General features: G+C 38.0%; 2 protein-coding genes across 5 annotated transcripts in view; one reads left to right on the top strand and one right to left on the bottom strand.

Moving 5' to 3' along the window:
* nmur1a (neuromedin U receptor 1a) overlaps positions 1–9597 on the top strand; it is a 35953-nt gene extending 26356 nt beyond the window's left edge. The window contains exons 1-4 of one of the 3 annotated variants that reach the window (XM_087304751.1): positions 1244–1337; positions 3833–3897; positions 4153–5057; positions 8348–9597. In XM_087304751.1, coding sequence (XP_087160877.1) covers positions 4160–5057; positions 8348–8736 — 1287 coding nt within the window. In that variant the 5' untranslated portion in view covers positions 1244–1337; positions 3833–3897; positions 4153–4159 and the 3' untranslated portion in view covers positions 8737–9597. Of the gene's footprint in view, positions 1–1016; positions 1338–3832; positions 3898–4152; positions 5058–8347 lie in introns of those variants that run through there. The other 2 variants (XM_087304749.1, XM_087304750.1) reach the window with 2 other exon arrangements.
* A 5399-nt stretch (positions 9598–14996) lies between these two features.
* Positions 14997–23460, bottom strand: dynlt2b (dynein light chain Tctex-type 2B). 2 transcript variants are annotated; one of them, NM_001423759.1, is given in 6 exon segments: positions 14997–15168; positions 15317–15688; positions 15778–15841; positions 19093–19162; positions 21790–21923; positions 23221–23460. In NM_001423759.1, coding segments are annotated over 5 exon segments (453 nt in total). In that variant the 5' UTR covers positions 23358–23460; the 3' UTR covers positions 14997–15168; positions 15317–15640.
* Positions 23461–27029: the final 3569 nt, after the last annotated feature.

The raw sequence follows: 27029 nt of genomic DNA, 5'->3' as shown, positions 1-27029 counted from the left end.
CTGCTGGCAACAGGAATTAAAATGTTTTACAGTGTAACAAACTTTTACAGTGTGGTACATGCCCTTTCCGTAGGGAATCTGTAATTGTAAATTTGTTTCGGGATTTGTAAAAGTGTTTTGCGTCTTGTTATTTATATTTTTTCTAAAATGTAAATTCGTTTTGTCCTTGGTAAAATAGTTTTTCCTATGTAATTGTGCCTGATGATGATAAATAAAAATGTTTTTCAAAATGTAAATTTGTCTCGAGCTTTGTAAAAGTGTTTCACACTTTGTAATGTTGTTTTGCACTTCCCGGCCACCGGTAAACGGATATGAAATGGACGGAAGATACCCTGATTTAGTCCTTACCAAGCCTGCCGACGGAGTTTACACCTTCTCCCTGTGCTCACGCGGGTTTTGCTCTCGTTCCCCGGTTTCCTCCCACCATCCAAAAACATGCAACCTGAGTTTATTGACTAATCCAAATCAGCATCATAGACATCCTCCCAGCAAGTAGCTATCTCTTAAGAGCAATCCCTATCTGTTCATTAGCTACTACAGCAGGGGAGTTCTTCAGATCTACCTGAGCTCAAACTCCCCTCTCGCCTTGCAAACCGGAGGGAACCCCGGGCTCGAGGATCTAAAGAGCTGTCCCCCCGGGACAGCATGCCAAACAAGCTTTATAATTAAACATAAGCCAAGTGTGAACTCTTAAAACTAAAGTACGGTTTTAAATAGCTAAGCTATCCTGTTATGCACAAGCGTTCAGTTTTGCATCTCATTTGAATACGCTCGGTTGATTCAGATGATTAAAATCAAGCATCAGATTTCCCCAACACTATTTCTTTCCAGCATTTCCCAAAACGCCATTGCATCCGATAACTTCGCACGCTCCATCTAAAAGACGCCCGTTATCTTCGAGGATTAATATCATCAGAGAAACCAGAGGTATGCTTTTCCAGGAGCTCGGTTTAATTAGCGGTGCTTAATTCAATTCAGTCACCCAGTTCAATTAAACACAGATGTTCTGAAGATACAATGGCATGAATGAAATTGGATTAGAGAGTAGATCCCGCTTTTGCTGTGTGATATGAGCAGATGTTTGGGTGACAGGCTGGAAGAGCGCGCTTGCTCGGATAGGGTTAAATGAGACTCGCGATGACACAGAATAAGGATGAAAAGAGAGACCAAAAAGAGAGAGAGAGCGCATAACTGTGTCTCTCAGTATAACCAAGGAAACCTTCCTCCTCATCTGATGAGCTTCAGTGTTTTAAACAAGACAAGCTGAATCTGCAGGCTTCATTTTGATATTATTTCTGTTTTAAGAGGCTGGGTCGTGCTCTGTGGTGAACTGTAAGGTAAGCTAGTTTGCTTTGTTGAATTCTGTGACTTTTATTATCGGTTTACAGCTGTTTGTGTCAGATATTGGAGGTAGATTGGAATTAATAACTAATTTAGGAGCTGTCCTCTTAATGAAATGCTCTGGGGATTGAGTGTAGATTAGACCAGACTGAATGATGTCTGTTCTCGGCGGTGGTTTGAAGTGAGAGCTTGTTCGGTTTATATTTCTGGCACAATTGTTGATCATGATGAAACAAGCAGATCATTCTCTGTGTGATTTTGCTGTTACAGTACAGGGGGATTTTTCTGAAGTATAGAAATAGTTTACAGATAAACAGATAACTTCATACATTTTCATTAATTTTGTTTTTTTTTTATTGCTTACTGAAGAGTTAAAAAACATGAGAGTTATCGTAATTTGCATACAGCATGTTGTCAGAATGTAAATTAATTTTGTGTAACATCATATTTATGCAGTTTTTATTACAAATAAACGCACACTTACTGGCCACTTTATTAGGTACACCTTAATAGTTCCGGGTTGGACTACCTTTTGCCTTTAGATCCCCTTTAATCCTTCATGGCGTAGATTTAACAAGGTGCTGAAAATATTCCTTAGAGATTTTGCTCCATATTGACATGATGGCATCATTGCTGCAGATTTGTCAGCTGCGCATCCATGATGTGAATCTCCTGTTCCACCACATTCCAAAGGTGCTCCATTGGGTTGAGTTCTGGTGAAGGTGGAGGCCATTTGAGTACAGTGAACTCATTGTCATGTTCAAGAAACCAGTCGCTCTTTATGACATGGTGTGTTATCCTGCTGGAAGTAGCCATCAGAAGATGGGTACACTGTGGTCATAAAGGGATGCACATGGTCAGCATCAATACTCAGGTAGGCTGTGGCGTTGACACGATGCTCAATTGGTACTAATGAACCCAAAGTGTGCCAAGAATTTTTCCCCCACACCATTACACCACCACCACCACCTGTCTAAACCATTGATACAAGGCAGGATGGATCCATGCTTTCATGTTGTTGACACCAAATTCTGACCCGACCATCCAAATGTAGCAGCAGAAATGGAGACTCATCAGACCAGGCAACGCTTCTCCAATCTTCTGTTGTGCAGTTTTGGTGAGCCTGTGTGAATTGTAGCCTCAGTTTCCTGTGATAGAAATGTTCTTCTCTGGAATGCTGTGTGAGGATGGGGATATATATATATATATATATATATATATATATATATATATATATATATATATATATATATATATATATATATATATATATATATATATATATCAATGCATTTAGGCATGTAGACATGGTCAAGACGATCTGCTGCAGTTTAAACCAAGCAACAGATTGAGGAAGAAAGGGGATGGAGGAGACTTTGAACGTGGCATATTTATTAGTGCCAGACGAGCTGGTCTGAGTATTTTAGAAATTGCTGATCTACTGGGATTTTCACGCACAACCATCTCTAGGGTTTACAGAGAATGGTCCGACAAAGAGAAAATATCCTGTGAGCGGCAGTTCTGTGGGTGCGAATGCCTTGTTGATGCCAGAGGTCAGAGGAGAATGGCCAGACTGGTTCCAGCTGATAGAAAGGCAACAGTAACTCAAATAAGCACTCGATACAACCGAGGTCTGCAGAAGAGCATCTCTGAACACACAACACGTCCAACCTTGAGGCAGATAGGCTACAGCAGCAGAAGACCACACCGGGTGCCGCTCCTGTCAGCTAAGAACAGGAAACTGAGGCTACAATTCACACAGGCTCACCAAAACTGGACAATAGAAGATTGGACAAATGTTACCTGGTCTAGTGAGTCTCCGTTTCTGCTGCAACATTCAGATGGTCAGGTCAAAATTTGGCATCAACAACATGAAAGCATGGATCCATCCTGCCATGTCCATCTCTTTATGGCCACAGCATACCCATCTTCTGATGGCTACTTCCAGCAGAATAACGCACCATGTCATAAAGCGTGAATCCTCTCAGACTGGTTTCTTGAACATGACAATGAGTTCACTGTACTCAAATGGCCATCACCGTCACTAGGCTCAATCCAATAGAGCACCTTTGAGATGTCGTGGAATATATATATATACTGGAAAAACAACAATTAAATACAAACACTGAAAACATACTTACCATGAACGTTTTTAAACTGATTTCATTATACTTGGATTTAGGATGCACTAATCTTCCATGTTACTAACTGTAGGAAGGATAGTGTATGAATTGAACCATACAGACCATACTCCATCCACCATATTCTGTTTAGATTTTTGTTCCAAATGATTTCCAGTTAAATAATTGGCAACCATAATTACTAAAAAGCCTGTTTGCGTGAGTTTTGTACTGTCTGTGGAAGACATATGAATCTAAACAGAATCACTGCAGGGCATCAATTCTGCAATAATGACAGTGACAATTGCTGCCGACAGCGTGCCCCATGCATGCACTTTATGTATTAATCAACTCGTCTTTTTTATTTATAGAGACAGTCCTTAATCATTCCCCCACTAACCCCACCCCCCCAGCTGCTCAAGCCTACCCACCTGTGGTAAGCACACTTCAGCATTGAATGAGTTGTCGTCTTTACACCATTTTCATTGTTTTTTTTAATACCAAGTACTGGGTTGCGGCCGGAAGGACATTCACTGCGTAAAAGATATGCTGGAAAAGTTCGATTAGGGCAACCCCTGATAAATAGGAGACTAATCCGAAGGAAAATGAATGAATGAATTTTTAAAAAATCATCAAACAAGCTTGTTCCTCACCTATAATCTCCAACCCTTTCTTCTTCTCCCATCCGCAGGTCCGGAATGATCCCCAAACCCAACTGCTCCTCGACCGATTCCTCAACGCCAAAATGCATCCAAGACCTATTTTGCAACGCCAGTGTGGCATTAAACCTCACCGAGATGGAGATTGAAGACTTCTGCCTTGACCAAGACGAGTATCTGGAGAAATACCTCGGGCCAAGACGATCCCCAGTGTTCCTGCCTGTATGCCTGACCTACCTCCTGATCTTCCTGGTGGGAGCGGTGGGAAACATCCTTACCTGCATTGTCATCGCTAAAAACAAAGTCATGAGGACGCCGACCAACTTCTACCTGTTCAGCCTGGCCATTTCAGATCTTCTAGTGCTTCTCCTGGGAATGCCTTTGGAGCTTTATGAAATGTGGAGCAACTATCCGTTCCTTTTAGGCAAGGGCGGTTGTTACTTCAAGACTCTTCTCTTCGAGACTGTTTGCTTTGCGTCGATCTTGAACGTAACTGCTTTGAGCGTTGAACGCTACATTGCTGTGATTCACCCACTCCGAGCCAAATACGTAGTAACCCGCACTCATGCAAAGCGCCTGATATTGAGCGTCTGGAGCATTTCCGTGCTTTGCGCCATTCCCAACACGGTCCTCCACGGTATATTTACTCTCCCGCCTCCTAAAGGGAAAGCAGCAGGAGTCATGCTCGACTCCGCCACATGCATGCTCGTGAAACCGCGCTGGATGTACAACCTGATCATCCAAATCACGACTCTGCTATTCTTCCTGTTGCCCATGTTGACCATCAGCGTTTTGTATCTGCTCATCGGCATGCAGCTGAAGCGGGAGAAGATGCTGCAGGTCCTGGAGGCCAAAGCCAGTTCGGGCCTGGACAGCTCATCTAATGTGCGCAGTCAGCAGCAGAAAACCCGTCGCCAGCAGGTGACCAAGATGTTGTGTAAGTAGGCCGACTGTTACACACTGGCAGACTGCTTTGAATCACATTACACTGCAAGCGTATTCATAACATATGAAGCCTGCTCCGTCACTTTGAGTCATCTTTTGGTTTCGCGTGCAGTCTTGGCAGCCTAATGGCATCATTATTATGTTTACGCTCCAAACAGTTGTTGACGAGCAATCGTTTTGTAGATGGCGGGCTGTCATAAAGACAGAAATTGGAGGAAATAGCCTCTAACCATTGGTAGATGAAGAAGTTTATTGATATACATTGAGAAGACACGAGGGAAAGGGTGTTTTTGGAGAGGAACAACAAATAATTGTGTGCATTTTTCTAATAAGCGTAAGTTTTTATCTCAGTTTTGAGGGGTTTTTCTGAATTGGAAGAATATTGTCATTGTGTTTTTTTACATTGTGAAAGGTAAAATCTCTTTTTTGTCAGACTTTATTAGCATCTGCAAGCTTTTTCGCAAGTTCTATATTTTGTCTTGAAAATTCAGAGAGAAAAATATACCGTATAAACAATGCGATGCGGAAAATAACACGTTAAGCGCAACGTGTAAACCTACAATGGTAGGAATAAAAAGTGAATATTGAGTATTTATATTGAGCCATTCACTTTTTGCTTAGATAAATGCAACTTTATTTGCCTTTTTTAGGCTTTAGAGTAATTATTTGTTCTAAATTGTGAAAAAAAAAGAAAAATGCAATAAAAATGGTGTAACGTGTGCTCAAAATTCAGATTTGTTTATTTACCATTCTGACTGTTTACTCAGAATTGTGAGAAATATATTCAAAATTGTGAAATCTGTACTCTAAATTCAGGGTTTTTTTTATTTATTAGCTATTCCAACTTTTTTCTCTTAGAACTTTGTGAAGTTTATTTATAAACTAATTTCGAGAGGATAACATGCTTATGATTGACCACAGCCGGTCCCGCATTAGCTATAATATGATCAGACCAATCCAAACGTACATAAAAAAAACAGCGTCCTTACCTTCGTCATCTTCACATTGAAGAATCCCCCCTCCACCGCAACTCCTCACCCTTTTTCCTAGATAAATCCTGGAGAAGATGGCACAGCAGCTCAGTGGTTAGCACTGCAAGAAGGCTGCTGGTTCGAGTCCTGGTTAGGTCTGTAATAATATTGACCTTAAAATGATGTTTTAAAAAATTTATAACTGCATCCATTCTAGCCGAAATAAAACAAATAAGACCTACTCCAGAAGAAAAAATATGATCAGACATACTGTGAAAATTTCCTTGCTCTGTTAGACATCATTTACAAAATATTTTAAAAAGTAAAAACAAATATATATATATATATATATATATATATATATATATATATATATATATATATATATATATATATATATTCATTCATTCATTTTCTTGTCGGCTTAGTCCCTTTATTAATCCGGGGTCGCTACAGTGGAATGAACTGCCGATATATATATATATATATATATATATATATATATATATATATATATATATATATATATATAAATATATATGTGTGTGTGTGTGTGTGTGTGTGTGTGTGTGTGTATGTGTGTGTGTGTGTGTGTGTGTGTGTGTGTGTGTAACATTAATGCAGATCAGTAACTCACCAGTAACTGTTTTATTTATGTCCCTGTAAAAAATACAAAATTTGAAATCTAGCAACACCTGTGATTGGAACTAAAGTTCACAGTGACTGTTCTCTGCAATTCTCAGAAACTCTCAGATGCTTTCAGAGAAAGAAAATCAAGCTGTAGAATGGCCCAGCCAATCACCTGACCTAAGTCCAATAGAGAAAACATAATAAAGATCAGATTTGACAGACGAGACTCACAGAACCGTCAATATTTTGACACTCCGTTGAAGTCTGTGAGAAACTCAGACCTGAGCAATGCATGTGACCTCTTTCTCCATATGAGAGACGTCTTTAGGCTGCCGTCATATAGGGCCTTTTATATAAAGTATTAAATACATTTCAGTAGTTCAGCACTTTCTCCTTGTGTCAGTACATTGTTATACACAACTATTTTTATGTTTATGTTGTTTGGATTTTTACCAAAATCTGGTTCCATTCCACATCAACAGCTCCTTTAGAAATATTATACCCAGGAAAATAAATGACGTGTTCAATACTTTGCAATTTTCTCGAAGTTCTACAAAAGAAAAAAGTCCCCTAGAACTTAAATGGTATACTTTTTGGATCTACTCTTTCTTTAAATAAACTGTAGCCCAATGTATTAATTCATGCCGATGTTTTCAAATTCGCTAAGGAACTTTGTGTCCATCTTCTACGTGAATCGTGCACATTAAATGAAGTTTTTCAGCTTTTTGTCCATGTAGCAGTTTACAAAGGCAGATACGATATGCCTGAAAGGTAATCAACCCCGGCACATTCTGAAAACACACTGCTATATACATTTCTGGAGAGCGCCAAATACGTCCCAGGAGCTACGTTACGTATGTTTTTTTTAGTTTTTTGCTTTGTGAATCCACTAAAGGCCGCTGTGTATGCTTTTTCAGATCTCAGATTTCTCTCACGAGTGGCATTCATGCCTGCTGTTCTCACATAAATCCACGGACAGAGGCCGCTGTCGACTGACTGACCGAGCGACTGTCCCACCCTCCTCATTCCCTAAACCCAACCAATAGTGTTTTCAAAAGCACAGGTTGACCAGCCCACCCACTTCCCTAAACCCAACCGACAGTGTTTTTTAAAAATAATCCAAAAAAAGACCCTCGTCTGATTTTTTAGATTTCAGATCTTACCACATTTATTTTTTGGTTTGTTTTTGTCTTACCTACTTTCTGAAACCATTCTTCACTGGACTCGAACCTCCTCGCTGTGATCAACTCCTCTCTGCGTCTCATATCCGCCGATGTACATGGCAAGCTACAGGGCAAACTGGTAACATTCATATGGAGGTAAGCGGTCAGCTGGTAAGCGCGAAAAGGAACAGTGTCACACCGCCCTGGATCTTCCGTTTTAAAAACGAAATTCAGCCATACGTACATCTGGATACATAATTCGTGATCTCCAGAAATCTATATAGGGCTACGCTTTCAGAATGAGCCTGTGTTGAAGTGAATACAGCACTAAACGATTATTTAGTGCACATGAAGAGGAAACTAAGTAATCCTGCCCAAGATTTTATTATTTATCATTAAGTTTTTTTCTTTATGTCATGTGCAGGGCTCTGTTGTAAACTGATAAAAAGTAAACAATGACAGAATTATCCTTTTTGGGTGAACTATCCCTTTAAAGACACCCTGTATTTTCTCCTCAGTTGTTTTGGTGGTGATGTTCGGCATCTGCTGGGCTCCGTTTCACACCGACCGCCTGATGTGGAGCTTCATGGATCAGAAGGACAGCGAGCACATCGAGATCTTTGAGGTCTACGAGTACGTCCACGTCATCTCCGGGGTCTTTTTCTACCTGAGCTCGGCCATAAACCCCGTCCTCTACAATCTGATGTCCACCCGCTTCAGGGAGATGTTCAAAGAGGTGATGTGCCACCATAAATGGCGTCCCGTCCCGAGAAAGCGCTCTCTGAGCATGACCAGAGTCACCGTTCGCAGCACCGTCAGTGACGTCCCGCCATGCAACGGCACTGTGACTATTGAAGGAGACGATTATGACGTGGATGAAGGTCAAGAAAATAAGACATGTCCCTAAGGTTGTGTAAAATGCGTAGGATTATATATTAGAAGTGGTTAAATTAATCCTGGAGCTTTAACATTAGTAAATTGGAGTAAATTGGTAAACAGAAGTGTAGTTGTACATAATGACAGCACGATCTCACGAGAAAACGTTAGTATTTTACGTTGGGTCAGTTTAGTGGCTAATTCGTGCGAGTTCAGTTGTATGAAATTGTACGATTTTAAAAAGGAGGCGTGGCAATATAAAAACCCACCCCTAAACCCAACCGTCATTAAGGGATGAGCAAATCGAACTAAATTGTACGAACTAGATCGTACAAATTAATTTGAATTAGCCACTAAATTCAAAATTCACGAATTGCCGTGAGATTGTGTTAATAATGCCAGGTTCAGACTCCAGTTTTTTAATATATATTTAAATTTCTTGATGAAACGTGTTGCTTTCCAGCCAATCATCGCTCACCATTGACAAGTGTGAGGTCACTGAGAAGGCGGGGCTTGCAACTGACTTCTGGAAACAGAACTAGTGCTTATTCTTAAAGGGATAGTTTACCCGAAAATAAAAACGTATACATTGTTTACAAAAAAAGTTTCTTAAATGATGGCAGAAATTTCAGTTTTGGGTGAACTACCCTTTTAAAGAGCTAAACTTTATTTTTTTTTTATATGAATTGAGGAATAATGCATACGCAATAGGCTGTTATTAGCATGACTGCTGCAGCATATGTGCCGAGTAACAATAAAGATTGTATGTACAGTCAAATATAAAAACGCATGATTGTAGGCTACATGTATTAGCTTGGTTTTAGTAAACACTGTGGGGTCAGATTTTTGTATCGTCTTAACTTCTTTGAATTAATAAAATAACATTTAAAAACGTACTATGTCCAGATTACATTTATTAAATTAAACAATTCTGTTTAGCGACAATAAAGCAACCATTTATTATCTACTAAACAAGATATACAATTTCGCACACAGCCAATGAATTTTCGCTGTAAGTCACATGACATTATCAACATGACGGATTTAATACGTCGACATTTCATTCATACTACACTCAATACAAGTAGAAAATACCGCGTTTCAATATGTGATTTCAGATGCAGCCATTAACTTTTTTTGTTCATGGATGAATCTGTGTTTTGAACCAATCAGTTGAATTAACGAATAATTCACGTATTTACTGCCCCCTACTGGTTCTTAATGAAATCTGCAGAAATGCTCAAAAAATGGCCATAATTACCACAGTCTGAAAAATTTTATCCATACTACACACAATCTATGCAGAAAATCATGTTTCAATATGTGATTTAAGATGCAGAGATTCACTCATTCACACAGGCTGTTTTGTGTGCATTGTTTGCATTGGCAATGGTTAAGCCAATTGCTCAAATATAAATAATTCATTCTGCATATTTTCTGCGCAACTGCTTGACCTGAAATATGGCATCAGACGCAGAGAACAATTTACATTCTCATGCAGGCTACAGGAAGAGGAAGGAGACAGAAGGTGAAGGCTAATTCATGCTAAAAGCTGAGGGCATTCACCGCAGCCCTGAACCATGCAACTGTGACCTGTTGGAAATGTCAATTCCGAGTGTCAACTATGATTTTAATGGTGAAATTCTGGTAACCACAGCTGCTGATTCTTCTTTTTTTTTTTAATTGTTAACGTTTGTTTAACAGTGTTTTTGGGGGGAATTATTGGAAAATACACACCATAGTTTATTAAATAAGCTTTCTGTTGATGTATGGTTTGTTAGGGAAGGAAATTATTTGTCCGAGATACAACTATTTGAAGTTTCCCAATATTGGATTGTGGCTGGAAGGGCAACCAGCAATATGCGTAGAACATATGCTGAATAGTTGGTGGTTCATTCCACTGTAACGACCTCTAGAATAGAGACTAAGCTGAAGGAAAAGGAATGAATCAACAACTATTTGAAAATCTGAGGGTTGCTAATATTAAAATACTGAGAACATCACCTTTAAAATTGTACAAATGAATGTCTATCTAATCAGAAAGTAAGTTTTTATATATTTACAGTCGGAATTTCATACAATGTCTTCATAGAAGAAGATGTTTACTTAATATTCGAATAATTTTAACATAGTTAAGTTAAAGAAATACAATATTTTGTCGCCTTTGCAACAAAATATACACCTTAAACTTAAAGGGGTCCTATTATGCTCCTTTTTATGAGATGTAAAATAAGTCCCTGACGTTCCAAGAGTGTGTAAGGGATGTTCCAGCTCATAATACCACACAAATAATGTTTTATAGCTCTTTCCAATTAGGATTTGATCCTAATTCAGTCATTTTGGTGACTGTCGCTTTAAATTTAAATGAGATTGTGCTCTTTTTACAAAAAGGGCAGAGATACAAATGCCTGTGTGTCAGCATAGTGGCAGGTTCAAAAGCAAGAATGACATCCTAAGCTAATGAGGGAAAGATGGTCACTACTGGGCGGGGCTTTCCCCCTCTGATGACACATACAAAGAGAGAATGTCAATCAAAGTGTTTCTGCAGACAGTTATTATCAAGAGTGATAATAAAATTTTGAATTAATAAATGTTTACCATTAGAAGCTGTCTATATTTAGATAGCTGCCACACAATTATGTTTAAACCCCTTATAGGATAGATTTTTTGCATAATAGGCGCCCTTTAAGACCCACAGGGTCACATATTACACATTTTTACAGATATAAATAGATAATATGTAGAAAAATATGACTAAATGTTTAATATTTGACATTTAGCAGCCAACATAGGGTTATTTATCTCTAAATGTAAAACTACATATACAGTTAAAACCAGAAGTTTACATACACTCTAAAAAAGGAACTTTTTTTTTTAATGTCTGTTGTTAAATCATACAAAATGTTTACTATTTTAGGTCTGTTAGGATTACCTAAATTATTTACATTTGCTAAATGACAGAATAATGAGATTTTTATTTTTGAAATGTTTATTAATTTCGAGACAGTCACAAGCTTTGCTTTTAAACTGTATAACTATGGTCAAATATTTTGTGTATCCTTCCTCAAGCTTCTCACAATAGTTTAAAGGAATTTTGGCCCATTCCTCCTGACAGAATTGGTGTAGCTGAGTCAGATTTCTATGCTGTCTTGCTCGGACAAGCTTTTTCAACTCAGTCCACAAATTTTCTATAGGATTGAGATCAGGGCTTTGTGATGGCCACTCCAAAACATTCACTTTGTTGTCCTTAAAGCACATTTTAACTAATTTGACAGTATGCTTAGGGTCATGGTCTGTTTGGAAGACCCATTTGTGGCCAAGTTTTAATTTCCCGGCTGATGTCTTGAGATGTTGCTTCAGTATTTCTACATAATGTTCTTTCTTCATGATGCCATCTATGCTGTGAAGTGGACCAGTCCCTCCTGCAGCAAAACAGCCCCACAACATGATGCTGCCAACCCCATACTTCACAGTTGGGATGGTGGTTCCTAGACTTGTAAGCTTTCCCCTTTGTCCTCCAAATGTAACATTATGGCCAAACAGTTCAATCTTAGGTCCATCAGACCACAGGACATGTCTCCAAAAATTAGCCTTTTCCCAGTGTAATTTAGCAAATTGTGATCTGGCTTTTTTTTTGTTCATTCTGGCTTGTTGATTTTGCCATGTTGTCACAAAAGGAAGCGGTGTGTTTGAGGTTTTCCTTAAATACTATTCTACAGTTGTGCCTCCAATTAACTTAAATGTTGTCAATTAGCCAATCAGAAACTTCCAAAACCTTGACACCATCATCTGAGCTTTTTCAGAGGCAAAACAATCTTGTTGTATGTAAACTTGACTTTCAAGAAAAGTTATAACAATTTCTCAAAAAATATCTCTCTCTTTATTCTGCTATTAAGCATGACTGAAACAAAACTGATAATCCTAACTTCTGGTTTCAACTGTAAATGCCCTTTCTTGTAAATAAAAGCACTGCTGTACTGATTTCTACTGTACCGCAACACAAACACATCTACATTATCATAAACATGTTGGGATTTTCATGAAGAGTGTAAAACCGGCCTTGCTGAACCAATGGGGAATGATAAGTGTAGGGTAATTGGGGTCTGGGAAACCAATTATAGAAGGATATTTCATCCCTGGATATTTGATTAAGGAGACGCTAAAAGCCTATGCAGTACAACTTGAACATGTACCTTTAAAAATAACGGCGCATCACAAGGCTTATTAATAATTCTGAGTCGCTTTAATCTTGAGGTTTGACAGAGTGGCTGATCAAAGCTTCTGAGGCTAGATTTTTTATTTCAGAAATGTGTTGTTTCCGATCATAGATACTGTGTAAAAAAAAATAAAAATAAATACTGATTTTGTGCTGAACAAACCCGAGTGACCTTGGTAAAGTATTTGCTTAGTATTTTCTATAACAGATTTATAGACAATATACTTGTATTTTTCCACAATCTAATGAACGAATAATGATGGTGATAGGATTTGCTGGTCTATCAACCCTCAGAAATAAATCCTATTTGTCAACACATCAGTGAGCAATGCGGTTCTTTCGATTTATTAGGCTTTTATGTTTGTAAATGTTTTTTGTTTGTTTGTTTTATTTTAATTAGGTTCCGATTAGATTTTGTATTTACTTTTTTATTTTGAGCTTTGTTTTCTTTCATTGTTTTGTTTTTGTTAATTTTGTTCTGTTTTTGCCCCATTTTTGTTTGTTTTGTGCTGATGTGTTTCTGTTTTGTTATTCGTTTTGATTCGTTTAGTTGTATTTTCTTCTCATAATTGTTTTGATATTTATTGAAATCATGAATAAAGTTTGTGTTGCCTGACTTTGATGACTTGTATGTTCTGCACAGTAAAAAAAATAAACATAATAAAATAAAATAGACAGGCAGATAGATGGATGTCTGCACATAGAAAGGCACATTTGACAGAAGATTGAGGATGCATATGTGCGCTTAAAATCAGTAACGTTTGTAAAAAAAAAAAAAAAAAATACTAACAAACATGTTTATAAAGTCCAATTTTATTATACTGGCTGATCCTCTATACAACATCCATTTAAATCATGCTTACTAGTTAAACCGCACATAGCACATCAATATTGTGGTAAAATGTAACTATAGATTACAGATACTTGCGTGAAAGTGTTTTTTTAATAATATCATAAAACTCATTTAACACACATTTATTAATATAGTATAATAAAATTTAACGTTTTTTTATCAGCGCTGATTTGTCTGGCTTTGAACCGCCATTAAAGGTGCAATGTGTAAGTATGACACCCAGTGGTTGAACTAGGTATTGCATTCATGGATCAAAACAGATGCAGGTTGCAAGTTTGACGACATCAACAGCAGTGTTCCTGACTATGGAGCCTAAAGGCTGATTTAAGTCGTGTTCTAAATAAAAGCAAAAGCACGCGATAGAAGAAACATTTTCATATTAAAAGAAGTTTTTGTTCTAACCAACACCTGAAATTTAGAAATTAGAATTCGCTTCTATTTCTCACAGGTGAACAACAGGACTTACAATAATCGCCTCAGTTACACCTCATGTGCTTTATTCAGAGTTAAATGCTAATAATGTGAATTTGAACGCCATTTTACGTGACATTTATTGCCATACTACTGAAAACAGCAGCAGCAGTTCACCTCAGATCTGCAAAATAAAATAAACAGTCAGAAATTGAACTTTAGAACTGTGACTCAGTGCAAACCAACACATATCAGTGTTTCAGCATCTACATTTAGTAATGTAAAAGATGATTAATCTGTATTAATTAGATTATAAACCTTACCATCTTGCTGGAGTGCAGTGAGTGCACTATTCTGTGCTTCTGAATGGCTGTATTTACATTTCTGTCCTGTTTCGTCTGGTGCAAAAAGCCAAATTGCTCATCACTACAAATCTAGTCATGTAGCCTGTTGTTAGGACACAGGGTTACAATGTAACCTGCTCACCTAATGTTTATGCTCGTAATATATATATATATATCTTACTTGCTAATTAATAACCAAAGCATGTGGAACTCTGAATCTGTGTCTCATCAAGGCAACCGGGGATGCTGAAATATAATTGGCTAAACTGGAAGTGGGCGGTTTAAAGGGATTAAAAGAAAGACACCTTATGCTGGGACCTTATAAACGTAACATTTAGTCTTCCTTTCTCTTTCTTCCTTTTATATGCTGCCCTAAACTAATTTTAAATAGGTAATTTAAGCAAGCAACAAAAATATTTGTTAGTGTATGTAAGGGCCCTAGTTCAGTTTTTTTTTTTTTAATCAAATTAGCAATATTTCAATCCATCGTCCATTGAAAGCTTGTTCAACTAAACTCTTGATTGTTCTAAATGTTCCCATTGAGATGATTATATATGTGAATGGATGCCATCATTAAATCCGTATCATATTAAGTAGTTGTTTTCCCACAAAATTGTTTGGTTAAACGTTGATTACTTTGATTACTTCATGTGTTCAGTCATCCAGGTGGATGCTGTACACTGGTGGTGGATGAGGAGGAGATTCCCTCCCATTGTGTAAAGCGCTTTGAGTGCCCAGAAAAGCGCTATATAAATGTAAGGAATTATTATTATTAATTATTATTATTATGTGGATTTGTTTAATTTATTCGTTTATCTATGAATGTTTTGAGTGAATGGATTCATAATTAGTTATTAGGTGAAAATATAACTAAATATCAGTCAGTCGGTCATATGAAATGAACCAAATGGAGCATGACAGTGACAATTTCCTTTAATTATTTCTGTATATAAAATAAATCGAACATTATTGAAAATTGTAAAGCTTCATGTATTCAAAATATCATACAGACTTCTGAACAACAGAAACAAAAAAGAGATTGACTCAAATAAATAGCGCAAATATACCCTTTTGAGGCCCAAGCTGCAAATATGTGGTCATCAGCGCGTCTTCAGTAATAATACACACCAAAAGCAGCAGCTACACAGAACAAGCTGTCCTATTAGACGGGAAAAATAAATTAATAACCAGAAATCACATTTCAAAATAGTTTTCATGTAGTCAAATCAAATATATTTCTTCACTTACGTTCATATATATCTCCTGAGCATAATTGTCTGTATCTGCATCCCAGAAGCAGCGCGCAGCCATCCTGCGAAAAGCGAAAAACAATAATACACTCACCGGCCACTTTATTAGGTACACCTGTCTGGCTGCTCGTTAACGCGAATTTCTAATCAGCCAATCACGTGCCAGCAGCTCGATGCATTTAGGCATGTAGACATGGTCAAGACGATCTGCTGCAGTTCAAACCAAGCATCAGAATGAGAAAGAAAGGTGATTTGAGTGACTTTGAATGTGGCATGGTTGCTGGTGCCAGACGCCGCTCCTGTCAGCTAAGAACAGGAGGCTACCATTTGTACAGGCTCACTAAATTTGGACAATAGAAGATTGGAGAAACTTTGCCTGGTCTGATGAGTTTCCATTTCTGCTGCCACATTGGGATAGTCGGGTCAAAATTTGGCACCAACAATATGAAAGCATGAATACATCCTGCCTTGTAGTCAGCGGTTCAGGCTGGTGGTGGTGGTGTAATGATGTGGGGGATATTTTCTTGGCCACAGCCTACCTAAGTATTGCTGCTGACCATGTGCATCCCTTTATGACCACAGTGTACCCATGTTCCGATGGCTACTTCCAGCAGGATAACACGCCATGTCATAAAATCATCTGACTGGTTTCTTGAACATGACAATCTCTGCGTCCCAAATGGCACACTATACACTTATGCACTTTCACACTCATAGTATATCAGGCCCCTAGCCAGGAGGGGTTCGGGTGGTTCGAAAGACCCACCTCCCCACTGACAAAGTCTAGAATTTGGCCTCTATATGAGTCCCATTTTTGAAAGTATACCATCATAAATTGTGAGATTAACTGATTGAAGAAGGCTTTAAGACAAATTTATTATTAATTTATATTTCTAATTATTTAAATTAACAAATTCTGACTGAGGAAATGAGCTGGCCAGTTTGTTATTTACCTTCCGGCAACAGTTTGTAATGTTTTTAATTTGTTTTTTTTATAGGTTTTAACAGGAGATGGCGAAAGTACACACATCCTTTACTTAAGTAGAGGTACAGATACTCATGTTTAAGTATTTTTTTTCTACAAAGTGTGCCAACAACAGAACATTGTTATTCATATTAGATCTGATTTTGATTAAACATTCAAACTCTAAGAACGTGGATATTTAGCACAAGTTGTCAGCACTTTTAGAGGACCACTGACTGCAATGTGGGTTGTAATGAGACAATCTACCTTGTAATGCAACGATTGTTAAGAACTGATATCTCCACTCACCGGAAAGCAGGCACACAGGCGGTAAAACATGGAGCGGATTAATGGAATCAGTGGATGTTAAAGGGCCATGAAACCCCCTCGTTTCAGCAGGGTGTTTTCACACCTCTACTTTGGAAAAAGTCAGAAAAGTGGGCGTGTCCAGCTCTGTTTTGAGGGGAGTGTCGGAGGAAGAAAAGAGGCATGGTGTGGGAGTGTCTATTTGGGCGCGCTGAGTTTCAGAGTCAAAATACACACACAGGGACAAAGTGACTGTGTTTACATGGACATCTGTGGTCAAATTAGTTGCCAAATTATTAAATATTGGACTTTAACTGCAGTTTGGCTCTTTCATTCAGGGAATTCATTCATGCCCCTCACAACAAACGAGATATTTGATTCGAGGATCTGCTCTAAGCGTGTATTTTTCATGCAATGTTTGATACCGCACGGCGAATGAGAAAAAAAAAAACCTCAGCATTTCCCGGAAACTTAGATGCACACGACAGATAGTGTCAGAAAGCCGAGTGTGTTATTTCGGTCACAAAATGCGGTGAAAATCCTACACGAGGTTAAAGTTTGGTTGTGGTGCTAACATGTTTACACTCGGTGCAATAGTTTGTTCGATACGGGCAAACTGAATAAACAGAGCACTGTTCGCTCACTTACCAAATCTGTAGAGACAGGACAATCACCAGCAACTAGAGCCGCGTCTTTATTAAGAGAAGACTACAAGCTAATCCGGATCTCAGCGTTTGCAGATGAGAACAGCTCTCAGGTAAACAATAATCCTCCTTAGACACGTAAGTTATTGTTGTCGAGCGTCGCGTACACTGTTAATCCACACGTGACTCCAGCTGAGCTCTCACAGAGAGAAAATGAAAACAAAACTTAACTGCAGCAAACTATAAAGCAACACTTCACGCTTGTTTTGCCAACACAACGTGGCGTCTCTGTCATCTAAACACTGTGACAGTAATGAATATTAATGAAGTTGCACAATAGAGCGCGCTGATTGGTTTGAACCAAGCCTTATTTATGCATTAATGCAGCACACTGTAAGACGTAATAAGACTCACTCTGGCACAGACGTCCAGTCTGCACGCTGGAATACACGCTATTATGTCATGGCCGTGACGCAGCTTCAAAAATTCGTTTCAAACAGGAAGTACGAATTTGCTTGAAATAACGCAAAAACAACCAATTTACACTTTTTAGTGAAATATAGGTGTCCTAACAGTGTTTTTAGCAGTGTGGGACACATATACGACTGTCAACAGCTCAAAAAATGTGTTTTGGTGTTTCTTGACCCTTTAAGCGAAGCAGTAACTGAACAGCCAGGGGCAGGGGAATGGACGTGTTGGAGGGGGAGGGAGGGATCAGGCTGAGAGGAGCACCTCAGCCAATGAGGCCAAAGGGGCAATGGCTCTAGCCCCCAGGCCACCCCCCTGTTCACGGCCCTGATTAAGGCAGTTCTGAAGGCAAAATAAGGTGCAACCTGGTACTCGTGAGGTGTACCTAATAAAGTGGCCGGTAAGTATATAATCAAATTTGAAGAGGATACTGAACGATAACTTAACCATGGCATAAGTAATCACAATCCAAATTAGAAATTTGATTTATTGTGCAACAATATTTTAATGGCACTATTTTTTGGCTGCTCCCCAATGAAATATAACACTGGTTTTGTGGTCCAAGGTCACATACTGTGTGTCAATTAAAATAAACAAGTTTGAACCCGACTTTATCCAATATTCACATTTTCGTGCTAGAAAAGATGCTTTTGAGGACCCGCAGCCACCCTGTTATTGCACAGATGCTGACGATATCTGCAAATGCACAACTGTGAGTTTCAGATGCCCTGCGATATTGGTTTCGCAACACAAAAAAGACCACAGTGACTGTGGATGTGGGTGGCCTAGAAAGATCAGTAGACTCAGTAGAAACCTCAGATTGGTGACAAACAAGCCAAATGTCAGAGCTGAAGACAACGATCAGGAAAGACAATGCCTGTGGTCGTGGCTCTGCTTGCAAGCATAATTTTGAGGGCTTGATTTTGCTTACCTGACTCCTTCTCCTCGCTGTTCTCCAATAACCACCTGCACGATGAACTTGTATCTGTCAAAGGCCATGTCTGAGGAAGAGCAAATATACTTCATTAGAGGTCTTATACTCCTAAAATGTCAATCAGAAAGCTTATTTCATACATTTTCTGGTACCTAAACATTTTGGTTCCATATTCTTTCCCATTTATGCCCCACATACAGGCATTTATTAATAATAATAATAATAATTTTTATTTATATAGCGCCTTTCCAGAGCTCAAGGACACTTTATTTATTTATTTAAACCAACAATATTTTATCTGATTCTTCACATGTGCTGTCTGTGGAATATGAGCTGATGAATTCTGGCAGAAGATATAGGGTCCCGTTGTGCAAGCATAATAGATTTAAACATTCTTTTGTTCCTTTTTCAATTAAGTTGATCAACGAGCAAGCAAGGAAGGATGGTCAAAGACTAAGATAACAGGATTGGTTTGCACAACAGAGGGCAGTGGGGCATATGGTACTTTAATTATTTTATTTTTTTATAAAAATTTTAATAAAATTACTGATTTTATGGAATCATATTTATATTAGGAGGTATTTTAGGATTAGATTTTAATGTGTATGTATGTTACATGTTGTCTTGTTGGTGTCGATGTACAGCAGAACCTTTTTTTCTAAAACAAATTTCTCCTACGGGAGACAATAAATTTTACCTTGACCTTGACCTTTATAAGGAACGCAACAAAAAGATAAACAAACATACATGAAGTCCAATCTAACAAACTGGAATTACACAAACAAGACCTAAGAGACATATGAGCAGAGTGGTGGTGGATCAGATAAAGTAGTCAGTTTGGCAGATCAGAAGCGAAGCATTCAGAAAATAAGTGAGTCTTAAGTAAGGATTTGAATTCAGAGATATTATTAGCGGAGCGGAGTGAACGTGGTAGAGAGTTCCAGAGTTTGGGTGCAAGTTTGGGTACAGATGTAAATTAGCTTTATAGCTAACTCTGGGACAACATGTCATGTTGTACATTAGCCCCTTGTGTGAACAGGTCCTTTTTGAAAATACAGGTAAATTCGTTCTGGCTATTTTCCGGTAAGAAAAGTTGTAACATTACCGGCAATTTGCCGGAATGCTGCGCTGTGTGAATGCAGAAGGAAGATTCCCGTAATAAGCGCGTGCACGTCTAGAACGTGCTGACGTGAGACGTCTGCTTTAGCCAATCACAACAGTCAGACGCATTTACGTCCGTGCGGTTTGTGAGGATAAAAGCCTTTGAATATTTTTCCAGACACATTTAGCTGCTAGAAGTTAGTCAGATTACGTTTGTATGTTCTTCTTAATGCCAACTGTGTAAATAATCATCGATGAGATGCTTATGATAAGCCGTTGTTTGTTTACCTTCAAGCTTTGCGTGCGCATATGAGCGCCTGCGCACGCACATATTATGAACATCTCGACATGCGAAAGTGATCCTGTGAAAGTTGTTCACAATATTGATCATCCACAGAGTTTGTAATTTAGTCAAATGTTTACAAATACAAGCGCAGCCGTTTAAAGCTCACTTGTGGTGAATGATGTCAGAATTTACCGGTATTTTGGAATGGATGTGTGAATGCTCTTTTCCGGAAAATTTCCGTAACTTCCTCGCCTGTGTGAACAGCGCTTTTTTGAATATACCGGTAAAGTCGTTCCGGAAATTTTCCGGATATTTACCGGTATCACTGTGTGAAAGGGGCTATTGTCCCTGTATAAATAAATAAATAAATAACACTAAATGATTTAAATAAGAAATAATCGATGATTGGGCTTTGAATTGTTAGAAAATAATGCCTTGCACACCTGGGCAGTGTTGGGTATGATTAGTTACAAAGTTACTAGTTACTGTACTTAGATTACTTTTGTGCTGGAAAAATAAAGTAAGGGATTACTTTTTATTTTTAGGTAATATCTGTTTATGTATTAATACCTTTAATGTTTTTTTTTCATAACTCAAATTTTTATATTCTGTGCATTGTTAACATTTTATTATTTAGATTTTCTTACTCAAAAAGGCCAATTTGTTAATAAATGATGCCATTATTTTCATCTTTTTAATAGATTACATGTTTTATTATCTTTTTTTATGAGCATTTTAAGTCATGGCCTGCACAGTCACCAGAGCTAACTATTATTGAGCCACTTTGGGGTGTTTTGGAGGAGCGAGTCAGGAAATGTTTTCCTTCACCAGCATCATGTTGTGACCTGGCCACTATTGTGGAAGAAGAATGACTCAAAATCCCTCTGGCCACTGTGCAGGATTGTATAAGCAAATGTACAATGAAATATTAATATTATTATCATTATACATTCATTTGTTTTCTTTTCGGCTTAGTCCCTTTATTATTGTGGGGTTGACTTAACGATTCGGTGTGATTGAGGTAAAGTTGGTTTTATATTTGCACATTTGTTCATTTTTATGGTTCCTGTATTGTTTACTCCTCTACGTTAAATGTTCGGTCTGAATTAGCATGCAAGTATGACTTGAAAATAACATGAGCACTATTTATTTGACTGTGGTCAATGTTATACATTGATAGTCATAGGGTGCTAATATAATTTCACTATTTATGATTTGCAAAATATACTTCTCCGAAGTTATATAAGGAGAAAGTCTGAATGTCTGAATATAAAACCAACTTTATCTAAATCTTACTGTGCTGTTACCTTTTAGCTTGTGTTTAATGGAGTCTGCTAAAGATCTGGATAATGTGGGAACCTCTTCGGGATCATACTGAACTCCATACAGCTGCTCCCTTAGGATTTCTCCAATGCACTCCTTCGCCACACCTGCCTTGAACCTGCGGATATTATTGAGGTAAAGTCAGTTTTATGCTTTATGACATTCACAAAGGCAAGAAATGGAGCAGATTCGGTGTGATTGAGGTAAAGTTGGTTTATATTCGCACATTTGTTCATTTAATGGTCCCTATATTGTTTACCACTCTACTTTAAATGCTCAGTCGGACATAGCATACAAGTATGACTTGAAAATAACATTGACACTAATTATTTGACTGTGAACATTCAACAAGGTTGTACATTGATTGAACAGAATTTGGTGAGAATACAGTACAGTTATTGAATATTTTTCATAATAATAATTCATAAAAAAATCAGCTAAATAATTTATTAGAACAGTAAGTGTTGTAGTATAACCAGCAGGACAGTATCTACGTGTGAACAGAATTTGGTGACAATACAATGATTTACAGTAAAGTCATTAAAAAAATTAAGAATCAAAATTCATAAACATTATATATATATATATATATATATATATATATATATATATATATATATATATATATATATATATATATATATATAAACTAAGTGTTGTAGTATAACCAGCGGGACAGCAGTGACGTGTGATCTGTGTTTGATGGCAGTAATATGTGTTAGAGGGAAGTTATTGACAGCTTTTGTAGTATTGGTTTTCGCGTTTTGCTCTTTGTAGACGGTCCCTAAGGATCGGTCTCTTCGCCACCTGCGCATATATATCAATATAAATGGATAGGAAAGCTCGTTTATAGGAAAATGAGGTTGATTGTAAACATTGCGACGGTTGAAAAGAAGTGCTATTTGTGCAGGAACAATGTTTCGGTCATGAATTACTGTTCATTATTTAGACATTCAGACTTTCTCCTTAATAATATAATTTCGGATTTAGCACCCAATGTCTATCAGTTCAGTAAAGCAATAGAGGTAAAGTTGGTTTTATATTTGCACATTCGTTCATTAAGAAGTCTCTATATTGTTTACAATGTTACTTTGAATATTCAATCGGATTTAGCATGCAAGTATGACTTGAAAACAACATTGACACTGTTTATTTGACTGTGAACAATGTTGCACTTTGACAGCCACTGGCTGCTAATATGATTTCGCTATTTAGAGTTTGCAAATAATACTTTTATGAAATTATATTATTAAGGGGAAAGTCCGAATGTACGAGCGGATATTTGGATACAATTCAGGAGTTAAGGCAAACACTGCTTCATATGCTGTTCAGATGATGCTGATGTTTTAGCAAGCTGCTAGTTTAGCTAGCTAACGTTAAGTTTAGCCTTAAAAAGTGGAAGCAAAGCGTCTTACTTGTCTTTATAATTCGGCCTAATGAGGTACGTGTTCGCTCCTGTATCCATGAGTGAAATATTACGCTTCTGTGCGATAGTAGTTTCGCACTTTCGCTTTACACCTTTACCGACGTTGTCATAACAACTCGGTTTCATCCGGGAAATCAATTTACGCGATGACGTCACGAAAAACAGCAGGCGCGTTCTGTTTGACCGATGCAGAAAGTAACGTTAACCGGTGTTCGTAGTGTGAGAGGTAAGCTGTAAACGAAGCGTGTGCTTCAAATAAAGAAACATTATTAAAATATGAAGATTTATAACGATTTATTAACATATTACTTTCTCACTCAGACTAAATAAGTTCATATTTAGACTGGAAGACGACATTTTCAAAAGTAGTTTACATTAAGGCAAGCTTAGAAATGTTTTTCTAGTTTTGTAGTCCTTATGTAAAACATTTACCATGGTTTACTACTACAAAACAAGGTAAAGTTACTATAAAGGTAAAATTACTATTCTCTTTCCATTTGTTTCAAGGGACAGTTCGCCCCAAAATGAAAAATTACTATAGCTTGATTACTCTCCCTCAAGTGTTTAAAAAAAAAACATTTATTACTTTTTTTCCTGATGAAAACAAAATATATATTTAAAATATATTTTTAAATGTTAGAAACCTGTACCCATTGACTTCCATAGTAGGTAAAACAAATATTAAACATTGAAGACTATGGTTACCAGTTTTTAACAATTAGGTGAGTAACTAACGTTTGAGTAAATTACAATTTACTTTACTTGGGTTTAATTCAAGTAAATTGGTTTACTTTAGTTTTAAGTGGATTGCAACTGAAAAGTGCACAAAGGAGCTTTCATAAATGTTAGGTTTGCGTAAATTGTTTTTAAAATCTTTATGTTGTTTTAAACTATTAAACGTAGACTATAGGGTGTATGCCGAAGCATGCTAATAGGACTTTTAATTTGCCAGTAACCTGGGTTAATTGTTTCCGGTAAACTGTAGCTTCGAATGTCTATTAGAATGATCTACCACATTGAATAAGGATGTAAAAACAGGGGTAGCACATATTGTCAGCTTCAAATATATCGAAATTAACTACTTCTCTATTGAACAATGTAGAAAAAGGCGTAGCAGCTTCAAAAGTCTAACAGAGTGAACTACTGCCTTAATTTTGTATTTCATCAGTTTTATATGTCATTTGTTTATTAGAGTGGTAGTTCATTCCGATTGACATTTGAAGCTGACAAAACGTGCTACTCCTGTTTTTACACCCTTCTTTAAGTAGGTAGTTCATTCTTATAGACATTTGAAGCTGACAAGATGTGATAACCCTGTTTTTTTTAAGAAATATGACAGATTGAGTTACCGGTAGCACATTCTGAGGAGGTAACACCGGCCAAACACTAACTACATTTCTAACTGGCGGATGACACGAACTAGTGGGTTGTCTGCCATCATGTCTCTGTGTACACGTTTGTGTTTTCAGGAGGCGTGGCTTTAAAACACAGTCCCTCCCCTGCCGCACTAGACAATATGCTAACCAGTTAGCATGATTGCAGATCACCTACTGCACCTTTAAGCCCTAATTTATAGATAATACTGGGTTGGACAATGAAACTGAAACGGCTGGTTTTAGACCACAATTAGTATGGTGTAGGGCAGGGGTCCTCAATCTCAGTCCTGGAGGGCCGGTGTCTTGCAAAGTTTAGTTCCAACCCTAATCAGACACACATAGGCTAGCTAATCAAGCTCTTACTAGGCTTTTTAGAAACATCCTTGCGGGTGTGTTGAGGCAAGAGCTAAAATCTACAGGACCAGGTTTGAGAACCCCTGTTGTACAGCCTCCTTTTGCCACCAATACAGCATCAATTGGTCTTGGGAATGACATATACAAGTCCTGCAAAGTGGCCAGAGGGATTTTGAGTCATTCTTTCTCCAGAATAGTGGCCAGGTCACAACATGATGCTGGTGAAGGAAAACATTTCCTGACTCGCTCCTCCAAAACACCCCAAAGTGGCTCAATAATATTTAGGTCTCGTGACTGTGCAGGCCATGAGAGATGTTCAACTGTCATGTTCATAAAACCACTGTCACCAGTCTTGCTGTGTGTATTGGTCATGTAGTGGCTATTATCTCTAAGGAGGCTCTCTCAGTGGTCAAGAAACAAAGTCTTACCCAGGATGTCTTTTCAAAGTTTTATTCTTTATAAAGAAGACCACAATCATACAGCAACAACAGTTTCTGCAGAGTGAGATACTAAAGCAAAGTGTGTTCACCTTTTTATCTAGTTTGTACTGCTTACGAGGTCAACTCCCAATAAGGCCTCATCTACAATTACGTCAGGCGTCTTCTGCTGTTCGTGCGATATGCTCATAACAACCACACATCCTTCTTAAGTAACCGTACCTTTCAATGATGTATAGACCATAAATTGCAGTGATGCGTACACAGAGAAAAGAAATGTGTTTACCCCCACATAGTCAGATAAGGGAAATTCTTAGGATAATTACAAAAGCACGCACCTGGAGAAATATAGTTATGTATAAAAATGTACACATAGGTTTTATGATGAACATATGGAGAACAAAGATACACGTACATATAAAAATGAGTCTTAGACAAGTTTCTAATATATAAAGGTCATCTAAAAATGAATTTCCATTACAGTCATTATCATCCTGATACATTGTCATACAGCAGCGGTTCCCAACAGGGGGGTCCCGGCCCACAAGGGGCCCTCAGCGAGCTTTGTGAGGGGTGGCGTCATATTTAAAAAAATTCTTAGCAGTGGACAATTAGGAGAATGATCATGTTACAGTTAATTTTATCCCCTAGCTCATTGGTCCTTAACTATCAGTCCGTGGATCAATTGGTCCAGGGCCGCACAAGAAATCATGAAGTCTTGGCTGGGTCAGTTGGTGAGTTTGCATGTTCTCTCTGCATTCACGTGGGTTTCCTCCGGGTGCTCCGGTTTTCACCACAGTCCAAAGACATGCGATACAGGTGAATTGAGTTGGCTAAATTGTCCATAGTGTATAAGTGTGAATGAGCGTGTATGGTTGTTTCCCGGAGATGGGTTGTGGCTGGAAGGGCATCCGCTGCGTAAAAACGTGCTGGATACGTTAGCGGTTCATTCCCCTGTGGCGATCCCGGATTAATAAAGGGACTAAGCCGAAAAGAAAATGAATAAATGAATATTTCCGTTTTATATTTATTTGAGTCTGAACGATCTTTTATTTTAAAAAGTCTTTAATTTTGAAAAATGACCAGACTCTCTCACTTACATCTTGTTCACTTTAGAGCCCAAATTTACCCAAAAGCAGCAAAATGAGTAAGAAACTGAGGTCTTTGGAAAGTTTCTTTGCCAAGTAAAGGAACTACCAAGGAATGGATCCGCAACACACTTGTCAACAAATCAGGTGAATCCAGCATGTCTGTGCAAGAAGATCAACCGATGGAGATCGCAAACGACGGGCGGCCGTTAGGGGCTGTTCGCATATCTCGTATTTCTAGAGTTTGCACAAGCTTGCTGTTTCGAATGGAGGTGCGCGGCTTGCCACGCTCATACCAATGAACCTCGGGCCACAAATGCACCGCAAGTCACGTGACAAGAATTGACCAATCAGCTTCAACTTGTATGGAATATTTAAATTTCAGTAAGATTAGTTTTCTCAGACAAACACAGAACACCCAAACACTGCACCCCCCTCAAATGGTTCTGAGTAATTGAGGAATAAAATATGATCGCACTGTAAATATCAGCATGACAACAAGGCTAATTTTAGACTAATTTTAAAAAGTTAATCTGGTTAGAT

The sequence above is a fragment of the Danio rerio genome, chromosome 22 (genome assembly GCF_052040795.2).
Source record: "Danio rerio strain M-AB ecotype USA chromosome 22, GRCz13ab, whole genome shotgun sequence".
Classification (NCBI taxonomy): Eukaryota; Metazoa; Chordata; class Actinopteri; order Cypriniformes; family Danionidae; genus Danio; species Danio rerio.
This window is presented reverse-complemented; position numbering and strand designations above follow the sequence as displayed.